General features: G+C 38.3%; 1 protein-coding gene across 6 annotated transcripts in view; it reads right to left on the bottom strand.

The window, feature by feature from the left end:
- The window catches only part of SK (small conductance calcium-activated potassium channel), a 94,007-nt gene that overhangs the window by 67,063 nt on the left and 7,942 nt on the right, over positions 1 to 19,002 (bottom strand). For 4 of the 6 annotated variants that reach the window (XM_089475969.1, XM_089475972.1, XM_089475973.1 and 1 more), the window contains exons 3-4: positions 6,421 to 7,566; positions 795 to 896 (exon numbers count right to left, since the gene is read on the bottom strand). In XM_089475969.1, coding sequence (XP_089332095.1) covers positions 795 to 896; positions 6,421 to 7,566 — 1,248 coding nt within the window. The remainder of the gene's footprint in view (positions 1 to 794; positions 897 to 6,420; positions 7,567 to 19,002) is intronic. The other 2 variants (XM_089475971.1, XM_089475975.1) reach the window with 1 other exon arrangement.

The following is a 19,002-nucleotide window of genomic DNA, read 5'->3' as shown; positions in this document are numbered from 1 at the left end:
TGATTCCAAGAGAGAATTTAACTATGAATACATGTGAGCATAAAAAGAGTAGAAATTTGTCTATAAAACTATGACTACAATTTGTGCAGGACTAAGGGTACGCTTGAGAGAAGAAAGTATGAATAGAATTCGGTGATTAGATTGCAAAATAGAAGAGAGAGAAGAAATTTGAGTACATTTATGAATAGAACTATGAGTACATATGTGAATAGCAACAATTGCGAACGGAAATATGAATACATTTGATGATTTGAGTAGATTTCCGTACAATCACTATGCGTACAATCACAATGAGTACAATCACAATGAGTACAATCACTATGAGTACATTCAATGAGTACAATTTGTTGGCACAATTCGTGTGTGCAAATTGTAAGGACGTTTGAGTGGAGCACAACTACGAGCACAACTACAATGAGTATTGGATGAGCACAATTTTGGAGTGAGTACGAATGCGATAATGCGAGTTGTTTTGGACTCGAAAACAAAAGCAGAAACTGTTTAACGAACGCATTCAAAGCAAATGGCAAAATTGATTTGGGCATCAAAACAAACTTCAACTACGAAACTTTGCTAAACATTTTTTGGTATAACTTGAATATTTTTGTGTATTTTTGTTATTGTTGGTATCTTTTGGTATTTTTTGTATATACACAATGCACATGAATGCTAAAACGACGTTGGTTTTTTTTTGGGTTAAGGAGGTTTTTTAATTGCCATACAAATTTTGTTTGTTTTGTTTTTTTTTTTTTTTTTGTTGGGATAGAATTTGTAAGATTTTTGTCATTAAATACCATTTTGGAGCATTGGAGAGTTTCGTTAGTGGCCTCTGTGAAGGCCCTTCTAAGTCGCAACTTTCGGCTTTCGGACAATGTGCGAGGCATTAGAAGAACGCCCTAAAGAGAATTGTCGATGCGAATTGTGATTAGTACAGTTAGTTAGTTGAAATAGTTAGTTGTAGTTAATTAAATTAGTTACTTGAGGGAGAGGGTGGAAATATTAAAGGGAGGATATATACATATATATAGGGCATATACATAGGCTAAATAAAATGGGAGCTTTTCTTTAATAGTGAACATTGAACAGTATAGCTAGTATAACAGTTACGTATAACAGTTGCGTATAACAGATATAATATACGTTTAAATAGATTAAATATATGTATAATAGATATGATATGTATATAATGTATAACAGTTATGTATAAAAGATATTATATTATTTTAAATATATAACAGATATTTATAAAACAGCTCCATATATAAGAGCTGTAAACTGGAATTTTGTTTTCTAGAAATACTAATTATGGTACTACATATATAATATAAAAAGCAGTTAAAATATGGAATATTCAATATCAACTAGTAAAGACTTAAGTTAAGTATATTCACATATAAATATATGTATATAGTACCACAAAGATATAAACGATATATTTATATAAACAAATATTTATCTTTGATGGACTCAAACATAAATTCATCTCTTTAGCTTGATGGATGATCCCACAAAATTTATATAAACTGTTGATCGACATCTACAACTGTGGCAATTAGCGCTATTAGTTCGCCTGTCTATCTATCCGTCTATCCATTTATCTATCCACTCGTATTGCCGTCTATATGTCTGTCTAGGTTTCCGTCTGTCTGCCTGAGAGCTTTAAGCTTTTCAATATATGTCTATGGCTGCATTGCCTACTTAGCAGACAAGTTGATCACTGTTTATTATGATAGCATTTAATATCTTTAATATCGATAATAATCGATTATCGATTTGGCGTAGAAAAAATAGCACATATGTAGGCCAAATGGCTATCCGTAAAAGCTTGAAATAATTTCATTCCTCTTAATTTTTGGATACTTTAACCCCTTAACCCTAGGCTACTTGAAGTAACTTGAGCTTTGGCACATTTCAATATTCAATTACAGAGCAACTGCAAGTCGAGCATACCCAATGAATGTGCTCTAACTTTGCTTAGAAAATCGTCCGCTTTGACTAAGCAGCAGACAAAAAGGTTCAATGTTTATTTTCAGATAAAAGTTGACCCTTTCGCTTGTGCTAAACTCTGTCTATATATAAATACTTATATATATATCCATAAGCCTAATAATATATATATATACCTATCTATATATATGTATCTATTTCCTGCAGTCAAAGTTTGTAGCTAAACTATATATAATTATCATATAAATGTTTACAACTGACTAAATCCTTCAGCTTTGCACACGCTTGAAAAGTTTGAGCACACACACACACGCATACATACTCTATCACACACACACACACACACTTATACCCGCGAATGAATGAATGAAAGTTGTTGTGTTGCATAATTAAGTGAAAAGCTTTTCAAATCAAGAAAACGCTAAGCTGTAAAAGTTGTCGAAGCTTTCACGGCCAAAAGCTCGCAGGCGCGTAAACTGTCAAAGCTCTCGCGCACACAGACACACTCACACACACGCACAGTTATGCATAGTTAAGTATTTATTTATGGCTTGCCAGTACTTTAAATTGCATACAAAATTTATGTGCGCGTATTTGTGTGTGAGCGTGTGTGTGGGGCTAAGGGGGCTTAGGGGGCTGCGGGGCTATCGGTGATGAGAGTGGTGCGACCGCTTAGCGCAGGACTTAAAATGGAAAGCTTAAAGCTTTTAAGCCAAATGTATGCAAAAGTTATTAAAAAAAGCCAAACAAAACAAAAGCTAGTTGGCTATGCCCAACTGACAGTTATCCTGGCTATCAACAATCGAGTTTGATTAGTTAGTATATTAGTTAGTTAATTGTAGTAGTTAATTAGTTAACTAAAGATTTTGAACTCTCCTTGATATGCTAAAAGCTTTATTCTCAGCAAATGCAAACTTATTGGTAAATGCTCGACTGGCTGATGCCCTAGTCCATTCTCCTGGCTAATACCGTGCACCATGTGTATAGACATATATTTGAAAGCAATATTTTACAACTTCTATAAGGCAGAGATTTTAAAAAGCTTGACTTTCTCGGCTTTCTATTATTGAAAACGGCAAGAAACTCAGACTGTATGGAGCAGAGTCAAGTCTATAAGTAAGTATACCATCAATAAGTTGATAACAACTTGAAGGAACCTATGGGATCTACAGACAGATCAGCGCAATAACTGATTTAGTCAAGTCCTTGATGTTACAAAGTATATGTATATACTATATATACCATATTTACATACTATATACGAGTATATCACCTATGCTTCATGACCCCCTACGCTAAAGCGATATACCCTGTTCAACTAGCTGCAATTAGCTACAGGATATTTTCATTGCGGCTAGCTCTGGGCACTTTATATCTTTATTTATATATACATATATACAAACATATATATATATATACCCATATACATTATTATCGTAGGCCATTAGCTTTGTCCAAGTTGTTCTGGTTCTTTCTCTCCCTCTCTCTTCCTATCTCGCTCCTTTTTTTAAAGCTTTTTGTTTAACAACTCTGCCGGACTTTGGCTACGCCACGCCCCCTCATAGGAACCACCCCAACCTCCGGGGCCCCCCTGTTCTACACCACGGTAGCACCTAGCTGTACAAAGTGTCAATTATCTACAGCGTCAACAAGGCTGAACAAAAAAAAAAAAGAAGAGAAACACCAAAAAATATACAACAACAAAAAAACAACAACAACAACGAAAATAATAAAGATAAAAACGCGACAGCAAATGTCAAAGAGTGAAAATAATCATCAATCATTTTAAGGTCAAACGGGCGAGCCGTGAAGCAAGGAATACGTATATAGATGGATAGCTATGCGAATACACTGCGAGAAAGAAGTGCTTAAGTGAATAGCTGTTGAGTGTGCCTTGCGGCTGACACTCGATTTGAGCCTAAATCAAGTTTTCAAATTCTATTAAAACTAGAATTGAATTACTGTCCTAGGCAATCCTCCTCTTGCCTTCTCTCTCGCTCTTGCTTTCAATTTGATACAATGAGCTGTAAGAGCGAGAAAGAGTTATGGTGTGTGAGAATCACAGATGAGATTTGTGGAACGATTTGATAGATTCCGAGAGAACTGAGGATATATGTATCTATCCAGCATTTCCTATCGATACCCAAAGCAAAACTTTACAGAAATTGCTAGTTTTTTGTTCTCAGTGTATATCTATATATTTATATATACAAATATATATATATATGTATATAAGATATAGCGCAGACAGTGTCGACAATTTATTGATATTAATTACAATACTAATTATTGGTCTATATTTAGTGGCGTTAACATTTCGTTTCGGGCCCCCCTCCCCTCCAGCCCCCTCTATCCCCTACAGAAACTGTCACCGAGAGAGCGCATTTATATTTAATGACGGCTACGTGTGTGGCAACTAAAAATATATAATACATAGTATATCTATATATTATATATATATCTATCAGTTGTATTTCTCACATACATAAAAATGACAATTTAAAGAGAAATTTCTATGCGATTATATATGAATGAATATGCATGTAAAGCTATACGAATGTTAATATGTACGTGCGCAAATGCATAATCAATTGGGCATTTCAGATGTTGTTTTAATGGGCAATTTGTCATGTTTGATTTACTATTATCTCGCTATTTCGCGCCTCGCTCAGCTCGGCGTTTCTCATATAATAATAATAATAATTAATAATAATTGAGCCAATGCGGCGTATGCGCAATATTGATTTTCACTAATTGGATTTCGGAGCGCGAAAAGCGACAGCAACGAATCAAAGCGTAAAGAAAACAAAATATGAAAAAAAAAATAAATGGAAAAATGAAAAAATTGTGGAAAATGTAAAGTGGAAAATTCGAAATGCTTAAGTACTTAAGGCATGAAAATCAATTGATGGCAATGAGAACTCATGTCGAATGTCAAGTACTTAAGGCAACAAACTGTGAATGGAAACTAATTAAAAAGGTAAACTTATTATTGATAAATAATTAAATATCGATTTATCGAGTGCTACGGGCATGTACGCATAGATATAGTTATGTATGTATGTATGTGCGTACATATAGCCACGTGCAAGAGGTAAATTATTCAAATTGTTTGCCCAACAAACTTGGACTTTTGATTGGACAAATAAGTTTGAATGGGCGAGGCTTGAGAAAACATAGTTATCGATCAGATCAACAAGTACCGATCGATAACTATAATATAATATGATTTAATACATATCTGTATATATTCATTTAAATCTAACTACAAACAGCAATATCATAATGACAAGGATATCGATAACATATTATACGACTAAATAAATATATAAATAGCTATCGATAATGTAAATAGTAAAGTTTATTATATATTAAAATAGTTAACTACTTTTAACGCAACTTTGTAAAAAAAAATTACGCAAAAAACTATCGATAGACAGATTTATTGTGATTGTTATCGAAAGTTTTTAGCATAATCAGCAATAGTAACTACAAGAGTAATTATAGAAAAACAGCGAGGGAAAGTACATTCGATAACTCGGGAATATATTAGAATTTACTAAACTATCGATACTTTTTGTCGATATGTGTACTATTGAATCAAAGTAGAAGTTACAAAATATATTAAAAAGATACCTTCAGTTTCAACACGTTCGATTTTATTCACGGTAGGGACTAAAATATCGATAGCTATCGATAGCTGTGAAAGGTGTTCAATGGACTTGTAATATTTAACTTAAATCAATCAAAGCCAATACTTTAAACTGCGAGAGCAGTCTTAATTCTAAGCTATTTAAATTTATCGATAGTTATCGATAGTTGGTATCAATCCTGAATATCAGACTAATTGTCTTCAAACTAAAATTTATTACTTCAAATTAAACTGAAAGCTAGATTCGCTCTAGCTTGTCAGTCAAAGCCTAACTATCGATAACTATTGATAGGGATGCATCGGGACAGTAACTCTGAATGAATAGAATGGTAACTGAATGTAAGGATAAATGAACTTTAACAAGATATCACTTTAGTGTTGATGCTTTCCTACATCGTACATCGCTCAGCACTAGCGATATATTCCATCCATCTCTAATCTTCACTGGCAACTATAGAGATTAACAGATTGAGATTTTGGGGTGTGTAACACATAACATCAAGTGCGCTATGTAGTACAGTGTACACCAAATACATAAAGACATATATATATATATATATTTATATTTATATAGAACGAGAGGGAGACAGAGAGCTTGGGGTGGGGGTGGGGATGGAGGTGTAGTCAGAGATGGGGTCTAACGCTTATTGATTCATTCAATGTTCGGATTAAACATATGTGTGTGCCCTAACAGCCATTATATATATCTATACACATATGTATATGCATATTTATCTAGACAAAGACAGATATAAAGAGATATATATAGAGAGAGAGAGAGAGAGATATTGGCTGAATATAGTACAGCACTCAATGCTCACCTGCTTGAACGGACGCATGCCGCCGTTGATCCTCAGGGAATCGGCCGCAATGCCCGCAATGCCATCCTGTGTGCTCTCCCGCAGCTGCTTCAGCGACACGTTCGGCACGGTGTGCGAATGGCCGCAGGAGCTGTGCGTGCCGCAGCAAATCGCCGTGCTGCTCGATTCCGGCTGTGAGCTTTGCCTAATTATCCGGGAGCCGTTCGTTGGCGATGAGGTAATCAAAACGGGCGGCACCTGCGGCTGTTGATAGTGATGCAGTTGCAATTGCTGCTGATGCAGCAGCAATTGTTGTTGCTGTTGCTGTTGTTGCTGCTGCTGTTGTTGTTGCTGCTGCTGCTGCTGTTGCAGCGTTGAGTTTGATATGCATATGGCCATGGAGCTGCTTAGATTGATTGGCTGATAGGCACTTTTGACGCTATCTCGCGATGCGGATCTATCGATTTGCGCCCCCGTCGAGATGGGCGTGGTCGAGGCACGACGACTGCAATTGCGACAGGCGCGACATCGACTCGGCGCACTCGGCGGTATGCTCGACGATAGATTCTGATATGAGGATGTGCCCAGATTGGGATGGCTCGAGCCAGTGCCGCTGCCTAAATTCATAATTGATATGGTCGGTTTCTGTTGTTGTTGTTGTTGTTCGATTGATTGCTGGTGCTGCTGCTGCTGTTGCTGCTGCTGCTGCTGTTTGGTCTGCTGCGATGTGCCAGCCACACTGGTCGTTGCCGATATTGTTGTGGTCGTTGATGTGTTCTGTGTTAGTTCTTGGTCCTCTTCGTGTACCTCAATGTCGGGCACATTGGTCGTGCATGGAGCCTGCCGGCCCAGCCCCTGTTCGATGTCCTCGAGATGGCCAATGCAACCGCCGCGCATACTCTCCTCGGAGCCCATGCGCAGCTGTTGCGATTGCTGCGGACTGGTTAGATATGTGGAAGTTCGATCCTGACGCATCAGCGTCGGTTTGCCACCGGACGTGGAAGCCATATTGTTTGTGGTTGGTCCATTCGCCGAGCTGCTCTTCACCTGCCGCAGCAGCGCGGTCCGTCCGCCCCCCTTTGTGGCATTCGATACGAGCAGGGAGTCCGTCTCCTCGGAGCTAACATAGCCCGAGTTCGTATTATCGTTTAGCTTTTGAATTGACATCTGCAAAGGAGCAAAGAAAAGCCATTTATTGATTGTATGCATATGTATGATACGAATACCCTGTAATATTAAAAATCATTATGCAAGGAAAAGAGTTACCTAAGATCTACATTCCCCATATCTTGAATTAACGTACTCATAATCATTAAATTTGGTACTCCAAATATTATATGGTTGACGTGCAGCTCGACTAGCAAATACCCTGTAGGCAACAGCGCAAGCTGTGTGACACGTGAGCCTAGAGCACTTCCAGCTCTTTTCAAAAGGTCAACTTGAATTGCCTGAGATCTAAAGTGTTGCTCGACTAACAGCTACCCTGTACTTGACACAAAGATTAAAAATGAATATATGAAGCTTAATAGCCGTGAACTACAAGCTTCCTGTTGATCTTTAAGCTACATTTTAGAAGTGTGTACTCAAAATAAATACACTAAAAATACCCTGTAAATAATAATTATTCTATATATAACATAACACTTCAAAATTTAAACAGGATTTAAATTTTGAGCGCTTTGATTATGCTCTAAACATTTCTTGAAGAAAACTCGACTAGCAGATACCCTGTAAACAACAAGATACGAAAATAACATATGTGCATAAGGTTTTATTATAAACAATGTTTGAGTTGATCTAGTTTGCTCTTTAGAGCATTTCTCACAATAAGCTCGGCTAACAAATACCCTGTATATGTGATCGATGTGATCCTTAAACAGTATAAAGTCGCAAATACCCTGTAAACAACAACAACACAACAATAAGAACAGTGTATGCAGATGCATGCATAGTTAATAGTCAAACAAAACTAAATAACTCTTTTAAACAATTATATGGTTAAACTCGACTAACAAATACCCTTTAAGCTCAACTCCACTCTTTAAACGTCTTATAATGCTCAGGTCTTTCACCCAATATATTCTTAATGGAGCTAAAGCTTTCTACTTAGGAACTTTGAGGAGATAAAAGCGCTGGCCAGAATTAGACAAAGCTTTCGTAAAGTTTAAGAAACAGCCAAGAGCAAAGAGATAACGGCAAACAGTTTTTAGATACGAACGTGAAGCACGTGTACAAAAATAAGCCTAGCTAGACGTACAGGTATGCAAGGGCAGTTGGTCAGGTGTGTGTGTGTGTGTGGTGTGTCTATGTATTTGTGTGTGGGCTTATATGTATGTTTGCTTAGCTAAGGCCGCTGAGCTGGAAAACTTGATGACCGCACACCTACAGGATGGCAAACATTTAAATGCAAACATGAACTCACGCACATGAGCTTAAGCAATGTGTGTGTGTGTGTGTGTGTGTGTGTGTGTGTGCTAGGCATTTCTATATTTGATATGCAAGCTATGACGGGTTGGCTGGATTGGTTAGTCGCTTGGCTGACTGCGGCTCAGGGCCCACAAATTGACAGTTCGATGTTGTCGATAGGGCGGAAGTGGTTTAAATCGTTCAGGGGGCTCACGTGGTCCAGGTGGTTCAGGTGGTTCGAAGGGTTTCAGCTAGTTCAGGTGGTTTTATTTACTTTATTTTTATTTTATTTTTTATATTGATGCCACGAAAAACTAATTTGAAACGAGTTTCAAATCAATCTAACCATAAAAAAAAGAAAATCAATAGTTTAGCTATAAATACAAGAACAACAACATTGGGCGGCCCATAATTTTCGGCTATAATACCCTATAAAAGGCGCTTAAAGAGGCATAATTAAGCACACACATACACCTTGATATATGTATGTACATTAATACTCCCAGCTATTAAGCCATCACACGTATAATTTAGTTGTTCACCAGCGTCGTTTAAATTTAATTATAGTTAATTTTGTTTCCTCTTTATTTATTTTATATTTTTTGTTTTCGTTTTCGTATTTTTTTTTATGTAAATCGATATTTGGAAATGTGAGGTGTTTGTTGATGAGGCACGGTAACATTTATATGTGGATTATATTTTATTCTCTTTCATATTAAATCGATAACTTGAGCAGCTCCCATTCATAAATATATTATATATCTCCCATAATCGATAAATATATTATATATTTAATGAATATGATCATTATGCTCCCTGTTATAGTCGAACAAGTCAATAAATCGATAACAAATATATTCCCTATGTTATCAGTAACTGTAATAATATACAGTACAATCGGAATATATGTAACTTATTAACGGAATCATCATCAAATTCGATAAATGTTTATTTAAACGTAATCGATAGATACTATCGATCACTGATATCGATCACTGTAATCGTAATATTAATACTGTAATCGTCATTAAAAGCGTGTTATCATAATTATTATTATCGATAAGTGTAATCGTATTCAATTTTATAGATAACAGTTATGATTATTCGTGTAATCGATTACAGTAATAGTGTAATCGACTGCTGTAATTCATATAAGTAAACCAGACTCGATAGACTCCAAACTTAATGAGCTTAACTAGGGAAGTATTTCATATATATTTTGAAATACATTTCAGATGGAGGCTATGGGGGCGGTACCTGTACATACATATGTACATATGTATATGTAGCTTTAAACCTCTTTATTTGCCATTGTGCTTATTAGTGTTGCCTTGAGCAATTGTACCGTTTCGACTCGGGGAATTGACTGGTGGCAGTAACAGCAATGGCGACGCCAACGGTAACGGCAACGGCAACGGCAACGGCAAGGGCAACGGCAATGGCAATGGCAACAATAACAGTAGCACAATTACAGTAACAGTGACACTGAGGACATGAGTCTTGGGACATGAGCGACACGAAATATAAAAAGTCGAAACACCTGCGCAGACCAACCAAACCAAACTGAACCCACACCAAGCCCAGGCCCAACCACAACCACACCCAGCCCCAACCCCGGCCTCTGCCCCTGCTCCAGTCCCAGTCCCAGTCCCAGCCATGCCTACGACAGTCAGTCACACGTTGGCATGGCGAGCGTGCCGCTAATAATAGTCGCCGCCCAATTGAACTCCCAAGCTCTAATTCGCTCCCAGTTGCCCGCTCCCTTGAGCTTCGTAGCGAGTCAATCCATTGTCTGACAATTGTGGCAACAAATTGGGTTAAAATTTTTTGCTAACCAACACTGGCCGTCAGTGTTGCCAGTGTGTACCATAGTGCACCTGCATCTGGCCTTAGAGAGGTAAATTCAATTTCCCAAACTTCAATACGAAAACAAATTAAAGCTACGATGAGTATCAACAGCCGCACAATACCCGTTCACAGATGAGAAAAGAAAAGAGATAGATATAGAGATAGATATAGATATAGATATAGATATAGATATAGATATAGATATAGATAGATAGATATAGATATAGATATAGATATAGATATAGATATAGATATAGATATAGATATAGATATAGATATAGATATAGATATAGATATAGATATAGATATAGATATAGATATAGAATAGATATAGATATAGATATAGATATAGATATAGATATCCTACGATATAGATATAGATATAGATATAGATATAGATCTCGATCTATAGATATCTCTCTCGCTATAGCTCTAGCTCTAGCTATAGATCTCGCTCTCGCTCTCGATCTCCTATCGCTATAGCTATAGCTCTAGCTATCCTCTAGATCTCGCTCTAGCTATCGCTCTCGCTCTCGCTCTCGCTATAGATATAGCTCTCGATCTCGCTATAGCTCTAGATCTCCTCTCGATATCGATATCTATCGCTATAGATATAGCTATCGCTCTCGCTCTAGCTCTCGCCTCGATCTAGCTCTAGATCTCGATCTCTAGATCTCGCTCTCGATATCGATATCGCTCTCGCTATCGCTATCGCTATCGCTCTCGCTAGATCTCGCTCTAGCTCTAGCCTCGCTCTAGCTATAGATATCAGATATAGATATAGATATAGATATACCCGCTTACACTTTAACAAACAGGTATATAGATTATATAGAGAGTGAAAAGTACGAGTCATTAAAATTCTTGGCTGTGGCACGGTTGGTCTCATATTGATTGCATTGTCGGTTAAATTATGACAGGTCGAACGGTGGAGCTGTTGGGGGCAATGGATGGCTTGGGGTTGACCAACAGAAATTAAACAATATTATTATGACAGTAAATACACACACCCACACGTCTATGTAAATAGATATACGTAATACCTTGCGGAAGCGACAGAGTTTCGGAATTTTACAATTGGCTCATTAACTGAGGACTAAGGTAAACAGAGCAATTTTCATAGGATATTTGAGAAATAATTGCAAATTACATATAGTGTTAAGGCAGACACACGATGAATCAATTCATATATGTATATGATAGTTGTTTCAGATTTACAGCTATTTCAAGAGAACTGCTAATGGCAATATATAGTTTGACATTGCTCAAGAGTCTAGAATTGCTAGAAAATTGAGTGAACGACTATGAAAAGGTAAGTATAAGTATACAGTTTAACAGACAGATACAGATACAGAAGTATATCTGAAAGGTATTTTCATTTATGGGTCCATATGTACATATGTATATAGAGGTATATAGGTACACAGTATGTATATATAAGTATACCCGCTTATCTAGGCGCATGGGTACGCATATATTTAGGTAGATAAGCACATATGTATAGAGGTACATGGGTACGTATGTATAGAGCTACATGGTGGTACATGTGTTTGCATAGGTACCTACATATGTATAGGTGTGTACATAGATATGTATCCATATACACTGATATAGAGGTATACAATGGTACATACATATGTATAGATATACATGGGTACATATGTATGTGTAAATAGGTACATATATACAAAGGTACATATATAGACACTGATACATAGGTAAATAGGTACATACTAGAGATGCGCATACATAAATGTTATATAGGTATATATGTATTGTATGGTTGCATAGGTACATAATAACATATAGGTACATATGTATATGGTACACATTTACAGATGTATACATAAGTACATATGTATGTACATACACATGTTTATATGGGCACATTTATATATGTACATAATAATATATAGGTACATATGTACATAATATATGGTACATATTATCAGATGCATACAAAAGGACATATGTATATATGTGTACCTACATACATGTATATATAGGTACATGTATATATAGGTAAATAGGTATTTATATAAAATGAAAATATATAGGAACACAGTCTCGTAGTTCCATTGATCCATTGGCGCGTAGGTACTTATATTGGTGCTTAAATATATAGGTACACTACTATACATACATACATACATACATACATGTATATGGGTACATTAATGTTGATTGGCATAGGTAGGTATGAAGATGCAAAGATTTACAGCCAAACATTCTCATGTTCCTATAAATTATTTGCCCAATCACTTGACATCGGATTTGTATGCAGAGGAAAAGCCTTAAAGCTCCGGATAAAAGTGAAAGACTCCTCGCCGGCGTCACATGGCTGCCTTTGCATTGATGTAGTCGCTCAATTTGTTGGGCACTTTTTTGCTGTGATTGGGGAAATGCTGGGGATATGCTGTTGGGCGAGCAGAGATGCCCATTTCACTGGCGGTGTGTCTATAAATTGTTTCAGCGAACGACAAATCGGGACAAATTCGAACAATGAATGCCTGTGGTTGACCTCGTGCACGGAAGCACGGTGCATGTGGGTAAAGTGCGGATAAGTTATGTGCCAGTTGGCCAGGTGACCCAGATGTCATTCAGCAGTTGGCGTTAAAAACATGCCACACCAATACACACAGCGCCCAGAACAGGCCAATAACAATAAAACAACTCGGCGACAACAGCGATCACAGCACACAGCACACAGGACACAGGACACAGGACACATGGGCTCGTGTCCGAAACAGAGCAACTGGCCACGGTAGAAGAAAAAAAACCAAACAACAGCAAGAACAAAACAAAATAAGAGACGAGAGCAAAACGCCGGAAAAAACAAAACGCAAAATAAAAGTAAAAACAAAAATAAAGCGAAAAACAAAAGCAACACAGAAAAAAAAATCTATTGTGTAATAGCTGCTTCAGGTTTGCCCATTCAAACCTGATAGCCTTGTTTAATGGCCTGGCCACAATTCCGGACAACGCCTCCTGCGAGCCGGAGTCCCTCAGACCGCCCACTCAACACCCATGGACGACCCCCCCAGCCGTTTACGCCCCCTGCCTTGGGCTCGATCTGTTTCTTCTCTCTGGCTGCCCCAGCGGCCTACGCGCTACACCCACGACGCCTGTGCTCCCCCTGCTCTTCCTGTCGACCCGCTACCCCAACTACCCCCTCCTGCCGCCTGTGACTGTGCCAGTTCCCGCTTTACCCGACATCCCCTTCGACTCTCTGAGTGCCCCTCTTTACCCTCTCTGCCTCGCTTGCCCCTACCCATCACCTACCTACGCACCGCCCACATCGGTGCTCTAGACTCACCGCATGCGACTTGGCCAAGTTCCATTCTCAGCCTATCCCACCGTGTTTCCACGTGCGCCAATCCCTGTCTCTGACTCTGTCTCTGTCCCCACCTCCATGGCACCTTTGCTGTCGCACCGACCAGCCCAACCCCCCACCCCCCGCCCCCCTGCCAAATGCCCAAATCCGTGTCCCATGCCCCAATTCTCGTTGCTCCAGCGATTCGACGTTCGCATGTAGAGATAAAAATTTATTGCACAACTCAAAATCAGGTTCCGAGCGCTGGCTGAGCTTTGTGCAAGGACTGACCCCAACATACCTCTCTATATACATACATATATAATATATACAGGTGTATATATGTATATAAATTCATTATGGGGCTAAGCAAGCAGCAAGAAAATCGTTAACTTGGCTAAAGCTTGGCCAACAATTTGATCCGCCAGTTTATAAAAGTAAAAGAAAAAAAATAACCAAAATTAAAATTGTATTCGCATATATATTCTTCTTCTTTTGCTCCGGCTCGACCTCGTTGCATTCGTCAAGCGTCAAAAGGACGACCATAACGAATGGATAAGTTACAGCCAGGGCGAGAGCGACAACCAAATGCCTTTTAGAAGCCAGTTACCTAACGGCCATTTGGACTAAGGACTCTGTGGCTGACGTCAGAGCGGCCATTGTGGAAGAACTACGGCAGGAAACGATGACAAAAGCCGACCAGGCAGCATAAGACTGAAGGGAGAAGCGAAACGAGAAGCGCTATACAAGTCAAAGCAAATGTTTTCAGACGTCATTTTATGCAATGCCAAGTGTCGATGTGGAAACGAAGCGAACGAAAGGTCGACAGCGAAGCAGCCTGGCCACAATATTATGCCAGCCATAAGGGAGAAACTTGCGAGAACTCACGAGAAGCTAAGTAGCTAAGTAGCTAGAAGCGTGTCCACGTGTCGCACAAAGTAAACAAACAGAAGTAATGAGAGTGTGAGAGTATAAGCGTAAGAAAGTACGAAAAAGTCACGAGAAGAGCCAAACGTAGAGAAGCAAGAAACGACGTAAAAACTTCTGAATAAGTGAAACGAGTTCAAACATCATTTAAGGCGTTCCGCAATGCAAAAAACGGCAAACCAAACAAAACAGTCTAACCTCAATATTGTGCTAGGCATGACAGAATGACTGAATGAAAGAACCTGTCCTAGGCTAAGTAGCTAAGCAGGCAAAGTAGAGGTGTCAGAGTGTAGAAAAATTCAAAGTGCAAATAAGCAGATATTATTGTAAACGAAGCGGCACAAGCGAGAAGCGCAACGGGGGAAAGTAAGTGGAAAATTCACAGAATGAGAAATGCAAATGCTCATAATATGAAGAGACGTAATAGTAAGTATAAACAATATTATAGAGTAAAGAGAGAGGTAGAGGAAGTGGAAGCAATGAATGAAAGTCGAATAAGAACATGAGAAGCATTAAAGAAGCTGAAATTGTATAGCAATATTTGTATGGTATATATGAAACATTCATGAAATATTCTCTCTTTGTGTTAAGAAATATCTCTCTCTCTCTTTAAGCCCTCAAAGCTTCGAGAAATAATTAATTAATATGATTAGTTGGAAGCCCAGAGAAAGACTAAGACTATACTTATGAAAGACTACTTAGCTATTAATTTTTCCACAATTCGTAAAATGCTTCCTTGTGAAGGAGAGAGAGGGACAGACAGAGAGAGAAGATGTCTCGGTCTGTCCCTTTTTTTCCTTCTCTCATTCTCTGTCTCTGTAGCTCTCTCTATCTGTCTGTAATACACACACACACTCTCTCTCTCTCTCTCTCTCTCTCTCTCTCTTTCTGCCCCTCGCCGATTTCAAAGTCTATTCTTCCCCATCTTTCTATCTCTATTGCGAACTTTCTAACTTTATCTCTGTCTCTCGCACAAACTCTCCAACTCTCACTATCTAACACTAACTATCTCCCTCTTTCTCTGTCTCTCCCTCTCTATCTCTCTCTCTTTCTCTCTATCTATCTGTCTGTAACTCTCTCATTCTCACACTCTTTCTCTCTCCTTCTTCCACTCGCCGCTTTCAATGTTTATTCTTCCTTGTCTCTCTCTCTCTCTATTCTTCTCTATTCTATTCTCTCTAACTTTCTCTCTCTTTCGCGCACTAACTCCCTCCAACTCTCACTAAATCTTTCTAACTATATCCCTCTCTCTCCGTCTCACCCTCTCACTCTCTCTCTCTCTCTCTCTCTGTCTCTATCCGTAACACTGTCATTCTGACTCTCTCTCCTTCTCCCTCTCGCTGCTTTCAAAGTTTATTACATGAATTTCATCAGTCAATTATTGTTCTCTGTGTATCTTAACCCTTCAAAAATTAATAGAACATTTCCCTTTCACCTTCTCTCCCCCCTCCACACCCTCGCTTTCTCAACAGCTCTCAAAGGCTTAGCAGAAATTTAAGTTTTGTCATCGATTTAATCAGCTTTCTACAACTTGTTAGTTTCCATCCAATCCACGTTATCCAGCAGCTCAGATCTCTGTGTGTTCTTCGAAAGTGATGTCAGATGAGGGGTCAGCGGGTTGATAAAGACGTGCTGAACTTAAAATTAGATATATCTATCACAGAGCTGTTGAGCATTTTATGCTATGCTTTGCTTTAGCCAAAAGTCAACAAGATGATGAAGGTACCGTTATTTTGCATCATTTGATTGACCATCCCTTTCCCTCTCTCTCTCTATGTCTGTCCCTCTCTCACTCCCTCTGTAAGCTACAATATCTTTCATATTATAAATGCGAGGCCCCCCATGCTCTCCCCTTAACCTTCGCCTAACTCAAATACAATGCCAAAAAAACTGACATTTTCGATGGGGGTCGAGCACACAAAGGACTTTTCGCTCAGTTTGGATGATTGGTTAGTGTGGTGGAGAGGTATCAAAGAGAGAGAGAGAGAGAGAGAGAGAGAGAGAGAGAGAGCGGGAGTGGGAGTGAGTAGGGCAACTGATGCCAAGTTAATGAAAGCATCAACGGGAATGCTACTTAGAATTGCCCTTCAGCCAAGAGCTGTGCATTCATCTACATATAATACTTTTATAATATACTACTATATAAACACACCCACACACATACATCCATTCACCCACACACACACACACACACAGATAGATTGTGAAACATACAAAAGGTTGTGCCAAAGTAATTTACTTTGCTGTTCATGCCCAGAAATTCGAACTGAAATTGAAATGACATACGTTAAAGGCGAAAAAAGAAAATAGATTTAGACAGACAGTTTGACATTGTCTAATCGTGACAACTGTCGAGATAGATCTATATCCATAGTGTATACACATACACCCATACATACATATCTGCATACATATGCCGTTCTGTATACATATACATACATATTTACTTACATGTCAAATGTGTACATATTTATCTTGAAAACAATAATAACATATGCCGCCATTATAAAGATATTTCGCTTGAATTCTGACTATGGCCTGAGAAATGGGAAATGGGAAATGGAACATGGGGCATGAGGCAGGTGGTACATGCGGGTCGCTTGGGGGAGGCTCGCTGAAGAGCATGTACTTAGCATTATGTAGCGTCGAGCGTCGGCACTGAGTCATAAACGATTTGCCCATTTCATCATTTTGCTTTCTAATTGAATAAATATCTATATGAATATATATGTGAAATATATACAAAGCATCTTATCTATACTAAATAAGCAGTTATACCCTGTAGTTGGGAGCATGCTCTCAGGGGATATATGTGGCAGATGCTGGAGATCTTAGAGTGTGAGAATTTGTGTTTTATAAATAGGAATACTCAAGGAACTAGAAATCCTGAAGGAACTATGGTATATAATAACTCAGGCACCAGAAGATCTGTAAGTATATCCATATATATAATAATCTACCTTAAACCGGGAACTATAATATCCAAAAGACCTATTATAAGTTCTATTAAACTTACGTAAAGCCATATATACATATATATATATATATACATACCTTCTATCTGTGTTAGTCTCTCGTAGAGCTATAAACCTATAGCAAACTTGAAGGCCTAATTGAAGATATCGCAGCATTTAACAGGGTAGCTATAAGTCGTGCCATCTTACGTATTTACGCAACTCCCTTACGTTGTTTGCAATGTTTTGCTAACAAAACAAACAGAAAGCAAAAGACGCATCTATGTAGCATGCCCAAACACACACAGCTAAACATAAAGGGTACACACACAGACACACACGCATAGAGTTGTGCCACGCCCCTTGGTTGAAAAGCAAAGAAAAGCAGGAAAAAAATTGAATAAATTTATGTGCTGGTAGCCTGGCAATAAAGATTTGGGTTCATTGGCTTGACATTGATGAGAGAGAGACAACGGCCCAGTGATGGACTCGGATGTAAATTGACTACACGAACTGTATAAATATTTTATGCACACGCACACACAGACATACCTGAAATGTGAGTGGATATGTATATATGTGTAGAATATATACATATATATTATGGTCGGTTTTTTTTTTTTTTTAAGTAGCTGCAGCCAAACGTAAAATCAATCAATGAACGCGCCAAAAATCAGCAGATGTTACATACATACATATATGTATGTATATGCATATATACATATATATTTATATACGACACGTCAATATTACCTCAATACACACACACACACACACTCGCACACACATTCACTCTGTTAAGGAACTTAGCCAAATTACCTTATGAAAAGTTAACGCAAGTTTTGTCTTGTTTTTATACCCTGAACCCATTGAAAATGGGAAATCAGGGTATAATGGTTTTGTGAAAAGTATGTAACAGGCAGAAGGAATCATCGCAGACCCCATAAAGTATATATATTCTTGATCAGGACGACGAGCTGAGTCGATATAGCCCTGTCCGTCCGTCCGTCCGTCCGTCCGTCCGTATGAGCAAAAGGATCTCAGAAGATATAAGAGCTAGAGAGCTGAAATTTGGCAAGCATACTCGTGTATACCATAGGCAGTACAAGTTTGCTTTATTTTTTCGATAACTCATCCGATAACTTTTTTATCGAG

The sequence above is a fragment of the Drosophila arizonae genome, chromosome X, assembly GCF_054131065.1.
Source record: "Drosophila arizonae isolate 15081-1271.41 chromosome X, UAZ_ARI_1.0, whole genome shotgun sequence".
Lineage (NCBI taxonomy): Eukaryota > Metazoa > Arthropoda > Insecta > Diptera > Drosophilidae > Drosophila > Drosophila arizonae.
This window is presented reverse-complemented; position numbering and strand designations above follow the sequence as displayed.